At 37.4% G+C, this 18,848-nt stretch overlaps 1 protein-coding gene across 1 annotated transcript; it reads right to left on the bottom strand.

Annotated features, from left to right (window-relative positions):
• Nucleotides 1-2,059: 2,059 nt before the first annotated feature.
• laptm4b (lysosomal protein transmembrane 4 beta) lies at nt 2,060-16,134 on the bottom strand. Its single transcript, XM_037692793.1, has 7 exons — nt 15,889-16,134; nt 13,917-14,034; nt 11,475-11,548; nt 11,255-11,377; nt 10,036-10,134; nt 8,030-8,125; nt 2,060-2,712 (listed from the first exon to the last, which is right to left on the bottom strand). The coding sequence occupies exons 1-7, from the start codon at nt 15,979-15,981 to the stop codon at nt 2,638-2,640; spliced, it is 678 nt and encodes a 225-aa protein (XP_037548721.1). The 5' UTR covers nt 15,982-16,134; the 3' UTR covers nt 2,060-2,637.
• Nucleotides 16,135-18,848: the final 2,714 nt, after the last annotated feature.

The raw sequence follows: 18,848 nt of genomic DNA, 5'->3' as shown, positions 1-18,848 counted from the left end.
GTTGTGGTTTTTTTTATTTTTTAAATCCGTATCAAGTCTGCACATATCTCAAAGAGAACTTCATAGTCCCTCGCTTGATAAGTCTATCACAGGGACACTTGTCTGTGGGAGGAAACCAGAGTACCTGCAGAAAACCTACACATGCATGTAGAGAACATGCAAACTCCACACAGAAAGGCCCCTGGCCAGGATTCGATCTGACGACCTCACTGAGGGTAACGGCTCTACCAACTGAGCCACTGTGCTGCCCGCGTGGATTAATATGGTTGATTTGCCTTGGGCTTCTGCAGCTCTATTACTCCACAGAAGTCCTCGTTTAACCACCAATCTGCAGCTGAAACTAATTTTTTTTTTTAAGCTGAATTGTCCGTCTGATAAACATTTTTTCATTCAGCCTTAATCCCACCGAGCCTCGAGGACTCGTTTACAAGTTGCTGAGTTGTAAAGATTTATACACTCAGTCACCACTTTTTGTTCCAAAGCCAGTGTAAACTCAATTTAAGGTATAGTTCTTTGCATCTGAACAAACGCTCATATCAAAAGCATTAATCTGACTAGTGTCCCAAAAATGAGCACTATTCAACGAGAAGTTCTGCAAAGCATCAAATGTAGCTCAAGTCCCATCGTCTATGGAGCAGTTTGACCCGTTTTAATGGATTCTGAATCAAATCTGGTGAGTCACGTGCAGCGGGATCCTGGTATGAAATGAGGGCACACTAAAGAGGCAACGACAAATGGAAACAATGAACATCTGATCCATAAATAGAAGTAAAGCCAGTTGTGGTACCAGATGTGCTGTCTGCTAAATTACACTCCCAAGTTGTCCTAATTTTAACACATTGGATTAAAAAATTTCACATGACCCATTTAGTTAAAACTATTTTTTTAATTTTCTGAGCAAAATTTGATTTTAAACGCACGGTTTATTTTTAGTATTTAGGATTTAATGTTTTAGAGTCAAACATTTTGATCCTTCCCGTTTCTTTTATAAGATTCTTTGAAGTTGATATGAACGTGTCCCACTTTTCTCCCTCAGCAGAAAGTAGGTGCATATCCTGCTGTCACACAGAGATTGTTGGTTCTTGCTCAAGTTTTCATCAGCACAGATGTTCAAGAAGGAAAATTAAAGCTTTGAGAGAAACAAACTAAGTTTTCTGAGTTGATATGTTTTTTGAAGCGGTTTTGGAAAAGATGACCATGACGACGAGAACACTGTTCAAACATGATGCTTTTGTGTTGGAAAAATAAAGTCCTAAACAGCTGAATCAGATGTTTATATTGAGCAGATACACTTGGTTCCAACAGGATAACATAACACCTTTAACACATTTGAAAAAAATGGATTCATCACACAGAAAGGTGAAAAAGTTATACAACAGTTGAATTAATTTCTCAATAAACGAGCAAGTGCTTGATTATGCTTTTTTATTCGTAACTGAGCACATGAGCTCATGCAGATCCAACAACAAAACGATGTATAAACCTTCAAAATCCTTCAGTCACATGAAAGTGCATCTTTCACACACAAACACTGATTCATGGTGTTTAACAAGCTTCTACCATCCAAAGGGTATTCAAAGACTAAACGAGAACACAGAAGAACCAATAAAAACTAGCGTATCCAGGATTTACGAGCTGCTTGCATAGTCTGCGACACTGACATAATTACTAGATTAAGTCATTTGTTTTATTGGTCACAACAGTCCAGGTGGAGGATGAGCACTTGGCCACATTAACGTTCTACGACGTCACCTAAAGAGCAAAGTCTCATTGTACGCAGAACAAAAACGGACGCAGCACGTCACGCAGTCTTTATAGGAAAATGCCCTCAGTCCAGCCAAGTCAGCTTCACTTTGACTAAAGATGACTTTTTTACATTAAGAGCGTCAAAAATAGACAGGATGCAGCTGCAGGTCAACGGGGACTCGGAACATTTTCACCATTTAGTGATGAGCGTGATTGTTAATAATTGTATAAAATGTAAACAATACAGGAAGGAAAACGAATGAACGGATTATTGAGGGGTCTCACTGACAAATGACGGATTACATCTACAGATTGAAATTTACAAAATTCTATTATTGATTGTTTTTCTTCCATTAACTTCAGAAAAGGTGAGTGACGAGTTAATCTCTCACAGCGAGCACAGCTTTTCGATTCTCATGGTTTTCTCCTTTTTAAAAAAAAAAGTTCATAGAAAAATACCCTGACTTTACATTCAGCGAAGGAACTTCAACTATTTTTACAAAGTGCTATCCTCGGTCACATCTGCCTTTCCCTTTCACGCTCTCCCTTGTTTAGGTGGTCTGGATTAAGACCACCAGGATAATTCACAGTATTAGAGAGGGGGGAGGGTTAACAGTTGCACTTTTAACTAAAAACTAAAAAGTTCACATTGAATTGGGTCAGCGCTATCAGGGCGAACAGCAGAGCCCTGAGGGAGGGCTGATGGTGACGGGGGCCTTTGTCCTTGGACGAGGACAGAGACGAGGGACAGTACATCACAACAACCCTGAGTTGCTGCTTCAGGGTTGAATTAATCTAAAATAAAGTTGGCAGGAACCAGCATCTAAAAGATTGTCTTGTTTTTCACACCGCAGCCAGCGTTGGTGCAAATAATCCATCGTTTTGGGCGTCTCACGCCTCCATGTACTGAGGAGGGGGCTCCTTCGGTGGGATGGCAACGACTTCCTCGTAAGGCGGCAGCAGAACCTGCAACAAACGGCGCAGTGAGCTCAAAAACAATCTTCATTTTCACTAGTGTCAGCTTTTTTGTTTTTTTGACGTACAATGATTAAAATGCTTTGATCACATGAAGTCAATAAAAACATTTAGTCTTAGAAATGTGTGAAGTGAAAATTGTCTCCAAAAATGCACGATGAAGCCACAACATGCGTTTTTGATTCAATGTGTATTACCGGTGACGATAAATAAATACGCATCATTCTCTAATGAAAGCAGAATCACATTTTGTTGCCAACAATTACGAGTCGCTTGTTTACACTTGAAGTTGGTGGGTTCATTTTGGGCGGTCTCCGGGTGCGACAGATATTAGTTTGATAAAATAATCCATGGAAGTAAACGGGGTCAGGGAGAATGATGGAAGCAGAGACAGCAGCTCGAAAGTGAAACGTTCATGTTCTCTCTTCTGAAAAAAAACTAAATAAATATTCAAAAGCCCGTTTTCCTCTGAGTTTTTATTTTCATACAACCTTGCAGAGCAGCATCTGTCCGCCTGTTTTAGTTTACAGGTTTTAAACTGGTTTTTGTTCCATATTTTCATGTAAACATATTCCTCATCTTTATACGTTTTGTCTAAAGTAATATTTGTAAGGTACCGATTTGTTCTTAACAAAATGCATCCGTGTTGACCTTAAACAGATTTTTCTTGTGGTTGCCTACTGCTGATTAAAAACTTTAAAACTAATCAATTTTGGCAAGATTATGTATTGAAAGCAGCAGAAAAATGTTCATCTTTAACAAATCGTGTTGCTGTTCTCCCCGAGTCTCTTATTAAGCATTCACACTGTTGTGATCCTGTTTATATTTATTATTCTTCCGTCTATCTACTTTGTACGTTTTTCGGGATCGTTCTCGTTCCACAATTTTTGTTCTATTTCAACAAATCATATGTCAAAACATTCAGCTCTTTCAGGACAATCCTGTTATAACTTTTGATATTGGTACACCTTTAGCTTTTTTAAATATTTAGCCTTTTCTGACATTTTTCCCTCAGAGAAAATGAATTGAGCTCATTTTACATCCTTCAGATACTTAGATCTGTTTACAACCTTTTACTGCTCCTTTCACATTTTATTACTTTAAAGCTTCGCTCAGCATCCTTGTGCAAATATATATATATAAAAAATCAACTACTTTCAGCTAATTTCAGAAGTTGTTTTTTTTGCTGTTTTGTGATCCTTTCTGATTTTGCTAACTACAACATGTTTGTGCTTCTTCTAACTTCTTTCGGCTAAGTTCAGCTTGCAATGTTCCTTTCATCTTATTTCTGCAAGTTTCGGCTATTTCTGCTACTATTTAGCAGTTTTTTGCGAATTTTAGCCTTTTCAGATAATTCCACATTTTTGCACTCATTTAAACTTTTTTCAGCCTCATTCAGCAAAAATGTGCTCTCTCCACTTCATTCAGGTAATTTAAGCTTCTTTCTGCTTTTTTAGCTACTATTCAGCTGTGTGTGGGGGGGGGGGGGAGCGGGGTTGGTGCAAATTTCTGCCTTTTTTAGATAATTTCCACCTTTTTATGCTAATTTCTGCTTCTTTAAGCCTAATTGGGCACAACTGTGCTTTTTCCACTTCCTTCTGGTAATTTGGGCTTTTTTTTCTTCTCTTAAGCTACTATTCAGCTGTTTCTTGCAACTTTCTGCCTTTTTTCAAACAATTTCTACTTTTTTGTGCTCATTTCTGCTTCTTTAAGCCTAATTGGGCACAATTGTGCTCTCTCCACTTCCTTCTGGTAATTTAAGCTTCTTTCTGACTTTTTAGCTACTTTTCAACTGCTTCTTTTGCTAATCTCAGCTTTTTCAGCTAATTTACCAATATGTGTGCGCACATTTCTACTTATTTAAACCAAATTCAGCAAATGTGTTGCTTCTGCTTACTTATGCTTGTTCTTCCATTTCAGCTACATTTCAGAATGTTTTAGCTAATCTCAGCTGTTTTTCAGCAACTTCTGCTGCAATAAGCATTCACTGCATTTTTGCAGGAGATGCAGTTTCTCTAGTTTAAATTGGAAAAGTTCATGCGATTTAAACTAAACTTCATCGCTGTAATAAATGGGTGGTTTTGGACGGGACTTTCCTTCTTTCTTTTAAAAGGAACACATTGTTTGCCACGCAGGCCAGCGTGTGCTCCGTCTGTCAGAGGTCTTTTTCTATAAACGGTGTTATGAAACCAGCACTGCTGCTAAGTCACCGAGCGAGGGAAGATGTTTGGAGGGGATGGAATCGTGAAGCGGCCAGAGAGGCCCCGAGAACACATCGCAGATGGGATTTGAAACGAAGCGGTTACGTAACGTTTCCAGAAGAAGGGAGGACGCAGAGAGATGTGGAGGAAGAGGAGGAGGGAGTGGGGGAAAGAGAGAGGGGTGACCGTTGTGCATTTTAATGGCATTTATAGAAAAGCACAAAAGATAAGCAGCTGGGTACTCAATGTTTGAGGCAGGAAGAAGCCATTTAGACTCAGTGCCTGCGTTTTACGAGTAAAAATAGACGAAGTGCTCCATTTACTGTTGATGCAGTAATAAAACCAGGTTTCCATGTTTTTCAGTCCAATGTGAGAGATTTTTTTAACCCGTTTATCCACCAAAGATATCTGAACAACTGGTCCTTTCATGCTTCTCCGATTGAAATTCAGACAGCCGGAGCTCTGGGTTTCACTTTGACTTTCAGTTTCCCCTTCGTTTTCTTATTGACATCATCTTGTTCAGAATTAGGCAGTTAAAGCAACTAGAAATAAAAACTAAGAATTTAAAAACTGTATTATTTACTCCAGTTGTTTAGGTTAAAACTGAGTTTGTGTACAGAATAAATCACTATTTTAGTCACAGCTCCTTCTATTTTGCATATAAGGCTAAAATCAAGTGGAAGAAGTAATTTTTTTAAATGCACTTAATGTTTTGTTAATTGCCTTCACTTGTGTTTGTACGGGAGTAGAAAGATCAAGGATGTGCAAATAAACATGTAAACACCAAGTAAACAAATTCATTTACAAACAGAAGAAAAGTACTGTAAATATTAAGACATATGTGCTATTTATTTGTAACGCTTGTGCCTTATTTATCATTAAAGTTAGCAACAAAATAAATTAAAACAACTTTTCTGTTGCTTTAAATTAACTTTAAATGTGCAATATATTCTTATTGTGTTTGTTTTTACCTCACATAGACACACCAGCACATCCATCTAAATTTCAGTGCGTCTCCAGAAACACTTTAGTGTTCTTGTCATTTAAGGTGCATTTGTATAAACTTATATTTTGTGTGTTTGCACATGTTTAGTTTGGAATTTGAGCTCTTTCAGTCAGCGTAATTCAGCAGCTTCAAACTCCCAACTTGTTTTTTTCCTTTCTCTTTTTTTAATATCAGAAGGACAAATAAATGGCTTCTATCCAACATCTGCTGAAAGGCCATATGATGCACAGTGTGACATCAGAGCCTGCTGGATTAGCTGCTGGCTGCTGAGGCTTGTTTATTAAAGTGAAAACAGTCATATCCACTCCAGCACAAGGACAAAGTGACAGATAAAGTGCTGCGTACACAGTTGACAGCGGGTGTGACACAGATTAATGTCTTATCTATCAGGAAGGTGGATTAGGAACGAGACTGACACACGGAAACTATGACTGTGCTAAAACCTCTTAGAAGCACCTGTTTAGTCCTCCAGTCACGCCTCAGAACGACCTGCAGCATGGCACCAGAACCCTAAACGTCTCCACTGTACATTTTACACCACACTACATTCACAGCTGCAGCAAAACTATTTTAGACCGACAGGAAAAAAAGTTGTTCAGCTGGAATTAATGCGCAACGAAATGCATTTTCATTAAAAACAGATGAAAGATTAAAACAAAACAAGTCATTTGAATGTGGTCTCCAAAGTCTTGGAGAATCATCATGATTGGGAACCAAAGGTCCTGGTGTAAAAGATCCCATGCTATCCCCCCGCCCCAACGAGTCAGAGCCACGAAATGGAAACCTACATTGATTTGTGTCAATATATATATAAATAATCAGTTATTTGGACACATAAGTTTCTGTTTGTATTAGAAAATATAGCATTTATTAGCATAGAAATAGTTTGAATACCCAGTTCTGTTTTTTTAATTCTTGGAAAATTATCCAGTTTGAAATTGTCTTTTTCTTACAATTAATTTTAAAGATGCAGAAAGTTCTGTTCACTCAACCATTTTCCTGTTTTAAAACAGTTTATATTTCATCTATATTTAATTAATAATAATAGTAATGCGTAGGCCTGTCACAATAACAAATTTTGCTGGGCGATTAATTGTCTCTGAAATTATTGCAATAAACGATAATATTGTTTGAAATTTGACAATAATTACTAATTATTGAAAAATGCTGATTTTGTTTTGAGTGTAGTATCATTTTTGATCACTGTATAGCAGTATAAGACTGTTTGAACTGAAGGATGGATAGTGAGGGAGTGAGCAGCGTGTTTCTTTAAGAAAAATGGGAGGGAGGCCCCTTGACATGACATGGGCTGTCTCTCCTTCCTTTTTTCCAGTTCTCAAAATGGCGAATGCTCGGTGTGGTTTGAGCTCTTTAGCATAGCATTTTTCCACACAAAGCTTTTAATAAAACATCAGTCAACAAGTTCTCAACTTCTTTTTGCAGAGAAAAACAACTTTTTACACGAAGGCACGGGTTTCAACTGTGAATTTTGGGGCTTCGACAAGACGGAGGTTTTTTCAGGAGGTCGGCCTGTTAGCTTAGCTTCTCAGCTTAGCTGCTTTAAATGATTCAAAAATGTGATTATGGACGGTTAAAACAGATTTTAAAGAGAAAGGAGAAAGGGAGGGGTCAGTGAAGAGCGCTGGAGTTGAGCCTTTTGTCATCCAGTGTCTTCAGTAAAAAGAGAGAGAGACAAAGAAACGATAAATGAGAATTAGGTTAATAATTTTCATTTATTATGCGATTAATTGATTTATTGTTTATCGCGACAGGTCTTCTAATGCATCTACTAAATGTTGCTTTTACATTTGAAAGACAACTATTGTTCTAAATATTTTCCAACCTTCCTCTGAGCATTTTATCGCATTAACTCAGAGTACTTAAAAATGTGCAACAATAAAGTGAGACTTTGTCAAAGCAAAATAAAACCTCACTTTGAGACCAGAACAGAATTTTATTTTATTATAAGAATTCCTGTATTAAAGTTTATGCAACAAAATCTTCTGAGATGAGTATTATCCATCACTGTGCAAACATATTTATAATTTTATTGTTGGCAGGATTGTCAGTGTGTTGTTGGAGTGATAAATGAAGGGCTCACCGTGGTGTCATTCGTGGTGACATAAACCAGAACTTCTGTGGTGCCTCTGCCGCTCACATATCTGTAGCAGTTCCATACGCAGCCAATCAGATAGGCCTGTTAATAAAACAAAAAGAGGAACACACAATGAGACACTTGTCTGCAGGTTTTATTTCTACTGATGGTGTTTCTTGTGAGTCAGCTGTATGAAGAGGTTTTCTCAGCCGTTTTACCAGAAGCAACTTAACAGGCATCTCTCGCTTCACTGCAGGCTGGTTTCTGTTGACAAAAGAAAAGGTTGGTTTGGTGTGTGTGTGTGTGTGTGTGTGTGTGTGTGTGTGTGTGTGAGTGTGTGTGTGTGTGTGTGTGTGTGTGTGTCGCCTGCTGAGTTGGTGCCTCTGCCAGCAGTGGGAGCAGAGTGCTGGTCAATCACTTTACCATCTGCTGAGTTGACCTCTTTCTCTGCGCAGCACTGGTGTAAGGTCAACTCGACCCATGCGATTCATTTTGCTCACGTTTAAAATGTTAATGACACAAGCTAGCTTTGATCTCTAGTTTCTCACATGGATGTAACTTTTTTTTTAACTTTCATCTACCTATATACTTCTAAACAAGGTTCAAATACAATGTTTGTCTTGTTTCATTGCTTGATTTTTATTCAGATGTAAAAGAAAATTCTCAGCAGCAGTTAAGAGCCAAGGATGCAGACGGTACACATCAACACCAAATGAGCTTTTTCTGTCTGCATTTCATTTACATTTCTGACTCTGCCTAATCTTATTCCATCTCATTTTATTCAAATCATCTTATTTCCTCCACTGCTCTCCTTTCCTATTTGTCTATGCAGTCAAGGGGAGGATGTTAGCTTCAGCAGGTGTTTGCTCATCCTGATCACTGAAGAAGGAAATTTACCATCTGGCTCTTACTTACAATGGCCCTCTTGTACAAAAAAAACAAACAAAAAAAACAGATGCCAGCATGATATTCAGTGCATGCAGCTTGCCAAGTAAAAATAGGCTTTACTGATTGTTTGGGGCCAACAACATAAATATAAACTCAAATGCAGAATTTTGGAGCAACAACCCTAAAGACTAAACCAAGGCATGCTGTTTTTTCACTCTTTAAAGTGGAGGTTTTTACCAGTGGCTACCTACGGTCACGAAACTTTGGATCTGTGCCGAGAACATTTTTAATCTCGGCTTAGAGGAGAAACGACTTGATTTGATTGTACAGATGACTGCAACTTTATGCCCCATCTCATCCAGAGAGCCATCCATGCATGGAAGGAGAAATAGTTTGACAGGAGTTAAGTTTTCCTGACGTCTCTGACCTTCTGCTCTCTCAGTGCGTGACCATCTCACCAGGACCGGTCATAATCAGAACCTCCACACAGGCAGTCTCATTATAAACGCCATATGTTTCATTCTTTCAGTGGCGGAAATAAACTGCCTTAATTACAAGCTTTATCATGGAAAACATAAGATTTACAGTTAGTACTTTTTATTAGGGATGCACGATATTATCGGCACATTATCGGTATCGGCCGATATTAGCGATATGTAAATATCGGATATCGGCAATTCCATCAAAATAACTCACCGATATAAAAAGGTGCTGTTTTAAGTTAACAGGTTGAGTTCAGATTTGTGAAAATGTACAAATTTGCACTGTTCAAGTGTTGTCATTGTGTTAGAGAGTAAATGTCATGAATAAATATGACATTAAACATAATTCAAGTTGAAGTGTTACATCATTTTCATCATGCAGAATAATGTAGTGTTTTAATTCCACAGCAGAGAAAGCTATGTAGTCTCTGTAAGTAGGTCTAGGGAAAAATATTTGTAATTGTATTGGTTATTGGCCAAATAAGTTTTAACATATTGGCATATCGGCCAAAAATCCAATATCGTGCATCCCCATGTATATGTAGTAGTATTTTTCAAATAGTTTTTAGTGGAAGTTTTAAGCCACACCAAAACAAGGCTAAACTTGGGAGACAAATAAGGACAGAGATGCAACATTTTTACCTTGAAGGAGAGAATGCAGCCGATGAAGAGGAGGACTGCAAAGACTAGGCACATGTTGTTAGTGGACATGATGTCCTCTTTGTATGGGAACGTCCCTGGCTAGAACAGAAAAATAAAAAAAGGTAATAAAGAAGGCTCTATAAATTTTGTAATTCAGAACAAGAGAGGTTATTTTCAAATCAGCCACTGACTAAAACTTTTTTATTATTATTATTAGACCTTTATTTATACAGGCTAGTTCCCATTGAGCCTCGAACCCTCATTTACAAGAGAGACCTGTTATATACAACATACAGGCAGATGAGAAAAAGAGGAAGCCAAAAAAATAAAAATCATGTCTCACACCATGTCCTGGGCGGGAAACTGTGTAACAGATGCAAGAAAAGACCTCGCAACATAAACAGCAACATACAATGACATCATAATATATTTATGTATAGAGGTCGACAAAGGCAGTGAATTTTTTTATTTTTTTGTCCATATTTGTCCATAAACACTCCAGAAAGTTCCAAAGTTCTGAGAAGATGGTACAGTGTCTATCAGCATCATGATTCTGATAAGACCACAGGGGGGGGGGGGGGGGGGGGGGGGGGTGGTCTAGTTTATGTATCCTCCAGGAGCAATGTGAGAGAAGTTGTCCTGTCCGAGGCCAGATTCAGATAAACAACAATTTAAAAAAGTTAAATCTGATCCTCTGGACATTCAAAAAAACCCAAAACAAAGCAAAACAACAAAAAATGTAGAAACGTTTCGTCTCTCGTCCGAGAGACTTCTTCAGTCTGAGGTGCTGTTTTCAGCTCATTCTCTTAAATAGCACCTTCCAGAGGACCAAATTTAACTTTTTTAGATTTTTCTACCTGGATTATTGAGCATGCATCAGGATATAAACAACAATTGTTTTGGGCAGGCAGACTCTGATTTCTGTCTGACTTCAAGTTCTGCTGGAGCTTGACCCCTCAGTCTTCAACACTAAACGAGGCCTCAGTGGACCTCAAATCTATACGACTATAGGACTTTTTACTCGTACCTGGGTGGCCTGGTTTCAATAACAGATGCTTCGCGGAGGAACTAAATCGTGTCAAGCAGTCTTCTGCAACAGTCTTGATTTATGTAATGTAAAAGACTGGTACTATTTTGTCTTGGATTTAAAAAAAAAGAACCCCAAACATGACTTTATGATTCAGATTAGGTGTTTAAGTGGGAATGAAATGGTCCTCACCAGCTGCTGGATGTAGTCCTGCACCGTGTTGGGATAAACCACCACGCTTATAGCAACCAGCGTGTTCAGGGCAAAGTCGAAGATTTGGTAGCAGAAGAATGGAATGATCCAAGCGGCATGTTGCTACGAACGGGAGAGATTAGGATTAGATGAGAAATAAATAAAATAAAATTCTTATGTCCAGATGCGAGTTTGGGTCTAATTAGTTTTGAGTGTTTACCATGTAAGCACCATAAGTCGCCATGCCACATATAAGAATCATGAGCAATGATATGGCTGTCGCTATGCAGATATCTGTCAAAAACAAACAAACATAAATAAATAAATAAAACAAAGTTTAGAAGAGAAGAAGACAAAGATTCAGACTGGATTATTGTGTCCACTCATATAATCTTATATTTTTGTGGGGACGAGGTTTGTGGTCATTGATAATCACATCCCCTAATCAGGACAATAAAATGTATAAATAACGTAATAAATAAAATGAATAAAATTTACATGAAACTTTAAAATTCATGCAGTTATGGCAATTAAACTGAATAAGAAAACCATCTTGCCGTCCATTGCACATAAACCTTTTATTTTTTGTTGCTTCTTGGAGATTAAGCAAATCAAGGGTTTAATATTTTAAGACAATTAAAAAGTTCAGAACATTATCTCCATTCAAAACATATATAATTTAGTATGCTGTAAACAGATTATCGTTTTGAAGCTTTTACCCATACCCAGTAGGTGATTTTATTTTGATGGCAGAAGAGCAAATAAAAATAAAATTAATAAACTCTGAATTAGAGGGTAGCTATCCAAATATTTCCAAATATCCAATATTTCCACACATGGGTATTCTGTTGTCTTGAGGAATACAAATATTTAAAAGAATATTTCCAATAGAAGAAAATTAGTGGTAAATAAACTACAAAAGTCTTAGCATTAGTTTTAGTACAATGATGTTAGCCCTTTAAATTATAAAACTTATAGGCTTGAAGACCTAAATTATAAATACAGATGTAATAAATGTTGATGTCATTTGTGACGGCCAGCTCAAATGATGGAGGTAAATATGACAGACGTCCAACTCCACAGGAGGAAGTAATCTCATAATTTCTAGCATGCGTGAACCGAAGATAACCGTTTGCAAGAGGTGCTAAATTTGACTAAACCTCTCGTCTCACTGATGAGACACTCATCACTGTCAGAAGCACTCGACAGAGCCACAAAGAGAAGAAAAGGTAGGACATCCAAGAGTATGCTGTTGTTGTCAGGATCAGGACACGATTTGCATGACAATAACAGAAAACTGAACATTTTAGAACCTGTGCACCTTGTTGTCATTTAAACAGATTTTTATTGTCGTGTTCAAACAAAAACAAACGAGAATTTTTTTTTTAAACAGCATTTGACCGAAGCAGCACGAGTATAAACGCCACGTTAGGCGGGGAGTGAGTCAACATGGCCGTTTTAATCCGAGAATTAGAGCAGTCATTTTTAATCAGCTGCCAGTGACGGCGTCTGAAGTCCAGAGGCGACTGTGACGATGATAGCTGCCGTAGGGGGGAGCGCTGAAAATACTCGTGCGCTTTGATTTGTTCTCCATGCTGCTAAGCTTACTCAGCTGCGTCTGAGCTGAGGGCAGCGTTTTCAGAAAACGAGACGTGTCGGGCACAAAAGAGAAGTGATTTTACAGCTGCAGAAACATGTGGGCGAACACAGCACGCATACGGCACCTAATTTCTCAGGCAGGACCTTGAGATGTATTCAAATTAGAGTCGAGTCTGTAAACCTCTGACCTGCTGATGCCAAATACATGCGTTTTAGATTCCTCCACTTTTAAATGACGGCATAGAAAATATTTTTATTAGAGAATATGTCAGCGTTTGTAATATAACATTAAAAAAAAAAACATTTTCTCCAAAAAGGCAGCAGGTTCCAGGCCTCTTTATTGTCTGTTGTTTTAAATCTACAAAAAAATACCTAAAGCTTATTGGACAAATCAAATCAGACTGAAAAAATGAAAGTTTATTCCAGTTGTCAAACAGTTTACAGCTCAACCTTTTCATCTTTAAGACAATAGGGCATTTGCAGCAGTTTCAATCTTAAAATTGTGGTAAAAATACAACTAATTGTACTGCTGGTTGTGCTAGATGGCTAAATCATTTATTAATTTCATTACAGCTGCAGGCATGGCGAATTACCGCTTAATAATTCTAACAATTTAACTATGAAGTCTTTATTTTATTTATAGTCTCACAAAGTACGCTGAACTTGAACACATCACAAACTATGACTAAGAAACAAAAACAAATGTGTTAACATTCATTAAACAGTAAAACGATCAGTTCACAATCTGAAGGAAATGTATGTTTTCCTTTAGCGGCTTCTTAGACTTCTTTTATTTCCTCTAGCTTTGTATTCAACACCGTACCGTAAGAGTTAGTTTTAGATTTTTCTTGCTCAGTAAATCTTTCTACGCAGATGAGCTGTTATTAATGTAAACTATCTGATAGCATGGTGCGTTCAAAGACCAGGAAATAAAACATCTGAATTTTGAGAGCCAGCCCAGCTAAACATTTTAGTATAACTTCACATTATTTACAAGCTTATTCTTATTTTATTCCAGTAACAACAAAGTCAATTTTAAAACCTCCTCACGAATAAGTCTTACTTGCATCGTCCATGACGTCGATGTCCGTGCCCAGCTCAGAGCTGGTGAGGTGGTAGCGGTACTGAACCGGGTCATAGAGAGCTGACAACAAGATGAGCAGGACCACTGAGTTGATTATCTAAAGGGAGGAATAAAATCTTTATCAATATTTAATTCCATCCTCAGGAAAATGAGTTCGCCGTCAGGCAGTTTTTTAACAAAGCATTTTAAAACTTTAATATGGTTTAAAAACCACTTCTTGGACTCAAACTGGAGTGGGTTTGTAGACAAATAAAGAATGAAGTAACTACAAATGTGTTTTTCATAAAACTGTAATTTAACAATCAATAGCCTGAAAGAAGAAATGTAAAATGAGGCATTATGACTGGAGATCTAAAATCATACATTGTAGAAATATATAAAAAAAAAAAAAAACTCTAGCTACTACTGTAAAATATGTAATTTTCCCCATTATATTGCTTTGTTTTATTTGTTTTTAAGTAAATGTTTTTTTGGCCAAGAAACAAAAATGATCAAAATATTACAACCTAAAATGAAACTTTGACTTAATACTTTTTTCACTTGTCGTCATACATGAACCTGTTGCTTGTTGGCTTTTCCTGATAAAAATTAAAATAGTACATAAAAGGCATCTCGCAGCAAAAGATATTAAATTCCATTTTCAATTTCTGCAAGCTGGAAATCCTATTGCTGTATGAACCAAAAGTGAACATTTTGGTTACTATGTTTATCTTTAAAATGTGAAACTATGGGAAATTTAGATTTTTGTTTTCTAGAAAAAAAAAACAATAACAGAGTTGGAACACCCATATTTTATTCGAACGCCAATTTCCTTTTTCTTTATTTATCCAGAACTGCCTACTTTTCCAGACTGTAGGATCCTTGTGGATTGTGTCCAGTGGCTCGTGTTTTGCCAGCGTTAGTAACAAAAGCTGGACTGCACCCTCTGCGTTGGGGTTCTGCCTCAAGTGAAGGAACTTCTGGGTTCTTTTCACCAGTGAAGGAAGAATTGGTGTAAGATCCTCAGAAGATTTGTGCAGCTTCCGCAGTACTGTGGACACTGTGCCGGTCCGTTGTGGTGAAGAGGGAGCTGAGAAAGAATGCTTTCTGGGCATGTCCAACTGGGAGAAGACACAGGACACAATGAAGAGACTACGCCTCCTGACTGGCCTGGGGAATCCTTGTAGTCCTCCAAGAAAGCTGGAAGATGGCTGCAAAAAAGATGTCTGGCCATCCCTGCTGAAACTGCTGCCCCTGTGACCAGACTTCGAAACAGGCGGAAGTTTATTGACTGATAAACTGATAGATGGATGAAAAAAATAACTATAAAATTATCTTTTTAATCAAATAATGCATTAACATAATTGTGTTCCCCTCACCTTGAGGCAACTTTAAGTAAAACAAACAAACAACAACCAATATTAAATTTTTGATCTTTAAATTCACCCAGAATATTCAAAATTCTTCATATAAAAACCAAAACTACCATATATGGATTGTTTTTTTTAAATATTCCTCCTTAATGCAATGTGTTTTTTCTTAAGAAACAAAAAGCTCATCAGGGCTGATTAATTGTAGGGTTAAAGGTCAAAAAGGACAAAAAAGGTCTGGGGTTACTGAACTACGAGCAAATGTTCGACAAATTTAACAGAATAGGTTAGAAAATGTAACAAATTAGTCAATAAAGTGCATCTTTTATGTTATATTTAAATATTTATGACTTTAAATTGAAATAAACATGCTTGATTGTTAGAGTATATTTCTATGCCATGGCCTTGAATCAAGTCTTGAAAGTAAAATGTTGATGAATATTATTAAGCTAACAGGATGTCGACAGCATCCGAAATCAAAAAGCAGGTGCAGTCAGCAGCAATCTCTCTGAAACTCAATGTTAATTAGTATTTACGGAATATTTGCACACACTTGGGCTCATTTGTTCATATTTGAAGGCGGGCTGAAAAACTGGACTCACCGTGTACCATACCCCCAGAATAATGGTGCCCGTCCGTACGTGGCAGCAAAGGCAGCAGCTCGTCGAGTACCACCGGTCCCACGGAGAAATCATCTTTCAACCCACGCTAAAAACACGGACAGGTCACTTCATGAAGACAGTGGTTAGGCTTGTGGTGATTGCTCGACGTTAGAATGTCCGAAGTAGACGAAGAGTCGGCGCCGCATCCACTTTGTGTTGAGTCCTGGCAGGCGCGCGCCGGGGATAGCCCTTAATCCGTATTATTACGAGTTGCCAGGTACGACATGACGAAACGTCATACCGTCGCTTTAGAATGGTCGCATTTTGACAATGGATGAGTGATGAGATGAGAGAAAGCGCTCTCTCGCTTAGCAATGGGATGGGGGGGGGGGGGGGGTGTGTGATGTGGGTTTGCACGTAAATAAATAACAAAAAATTCTGGTGCGCGGAAATGCAAAACTATCGTCTATTTATCTATGGTGTAGAATCCTACAACCAGCGCATAAACACCACTATGGTCGTACACCTACACCTGGCAACACCGTGATTATCCTCTGTCACGTGACCATTTAATGTGTTTTTTTTTTTTCCTAACTAAAATTAGAGCGACTAACCATGAGAGTAAGAATGAATTTGAGGGGTTGAAAATACTGTAAAATAATTAAAAAAAATTTTTTTTAAACAATATTCAGGCTTTCTGAATGTGTTTTTTATTCTGCCTTTTTTTTGTCATTTTCATTCCAGGATCTGAGCAATCACTTTGTTTGATATATCTCTCTGACCCATAAAAGCTAAACTCAAGGGATGAGCCAGCATTGTGTTGTCACATAAGACAATTTAGCATACAACCAATTATATACATGTACTGCAACAAAGATACAATTTCTTTCACTCCTTAATTTAAAATGTCAAAATAAACAAATTGTAATGCCAACATGGTTTAACAAATATTAGATAGGTGATTCTTTAAAGAAACACAGTAGTCGTTGAGAATTTGTCATAGATCAGAGCAAGTCCTGAGTCAGGTCTTTGCATGACCTTTTCCCTCCTATTTTGTAAAGATGTATCATTCATATACTGAGTAGTGCACTTCTTTTGTTGTCCACTTTCCCCACTTTAATCAAAATTTAAAAAACAAATCTGAAAATATTGGTCAAGATCTCTTGAAAAGATTACCAGTACAAAGACATTATGAAAGGAAGCCAAAAAAGTTGTGGTTTAAAATTTTTGCTCAGTACTGTAAATTTAATTAAAATACAACTTACACACACAGAAACACTTTTACATAAGAAATGTTAATAGTTAATTCAATATTATAATACTGTAAATGAATAATAATATCTCAAACTCCACAACTTATAATAAAGAGAATGATTCTATGTTTAAAGAAATGCAAAGTAAAACTTTTTAAATTGCCACAAGATGAAAAAATAAATGTGCATCAAAGATAATAGCATGAAGCAAAATCTGAAAACATTCCCGTGATTGTTTCCAGTAAACATAAACACATTTAAGATATGTGATAGTTGGCTCTACAGCACCTACATTTATGAAAACAGTGAAAATACTTGATAAATTTATTTTTGCAATGTAAAAACTATTTTTACATGTTAATTTTGTTTATTAGAAAGCAGAGAGTATTATGGATGAATATTTACTCCTTATTATAAGGCTTTAGGTTGATGCAACCTCCAAATTCTGAGGGATTAAACTGAGCATCCAGTTTCAAAACTCAAAGAGAATTTAACTGAATGAAGAAAAAAAAACAACAATCAACAGGTTAACAGGCTTGACACCTCATAAATCACTCATATTTCTAGTTAAACTTCAAAAGATGTGTGTGTTTACACTATGTGAACAAGGAACAGACTTCATTCCATGTCAGTCTCTTTCTCTGAGCAAACATTCAAGCCTGACAGATGGGCCATCAGTAAACGCAGCTCTGGTGGGTGGACTGCGTCACAGTCAGATTGAGGATTTTCCCGTCCTGGATTGACACGACGGCTTCCTTGTTGAAGCAGATGACAAATCAAAATCGAATAGAAATGTTTTCTGTGACAAGTAGCACATTTAAGGATAAGTAGTTTTAGGATTTTTTGTTATTTTGTTGTAAAGTCTTTGGCTTTTAAACACAGAGTTCCCCTTTTTTTTTATTGCATTAGACATATTAAAACCTTGCCACATCCATTAGTGACCCTGCTCTATTATATCTACCTTTTATACACACATACAGCGAGTGGAGGAAAAGTACAACCCCTCTAGCAGGGATGAGCAGAAAACAACCTACGGCTGAAACGCAGTTTGAATTAGATTGAGATTAAAAGCTGGTAAATCTGAAATGAACTGAGAGATAAAGGATGAGAGAGATGAGCTGAAGGAGGTCAGGCTGTGTGAGGACCGCCTCAACACACTGACTGACGCAACAGTTTGACTTGGGGAGGGGAGCCAAACCTCTTCTACTCAGACATGGCTCCTGACACACATTTGCTCTACAGCATCCGGTAAATCCACAGAGGCGTTATGGTGGCTCTGGGATCAGTTTGGCAACAAGACAGGAATACTAGTGGGCAGAGAGAAAATCCAGCTAAAATGTAACAGGATGCAAGAAATATTTCTCAGTTAGGAGCATCACAGCAAAATTTTGCATCGTGGAAATTTAATTAAGCCAAATAAAAATAGCATAAACGAGACAACATTAAAGCATGGGGGAAAAAATAAACATCTTTACTTGCTCTTTGGACATCATATTTTTTTATTTGAGTGGAAAAGCTTCGACCTGATCGATCGAAAGCTGCACTAAAGTTCCTCAGACTTGACGACACACCTGAGCCTGCAGGGGCAGTTTGTGTCAGGAGCAACAATGCGATGATCTCTTTTTCGTTTCAGTATCAGAATAATTAGTATCATTGCACCTGTTGTGAAATAAAATATATTTGTGTGCTTAATTCTTTAGTTTTATG

The sequence above is a fragment of the Nematolebias whitei genome, chromosome 19 (genome assembly GCF_014905685.2).
Source record: "Nematolebias whitei isolate Nwh7 chromosome 19, NemWhi1, whole genome shotgun sequence".
In the NCBI taxonomy this organism is placed as follows: domain Eukaryota; kingdom Metazoa; phylum Chordata; class Actinopteri; order Cyprinodontiformes; family Rivulidae; genus Nematolebias; species Nematolebias whitei.
Note: the sequence above shows the minus strand (reverse complement) of the source record. Positions and strands in the feature narration are given on the sequence as shown.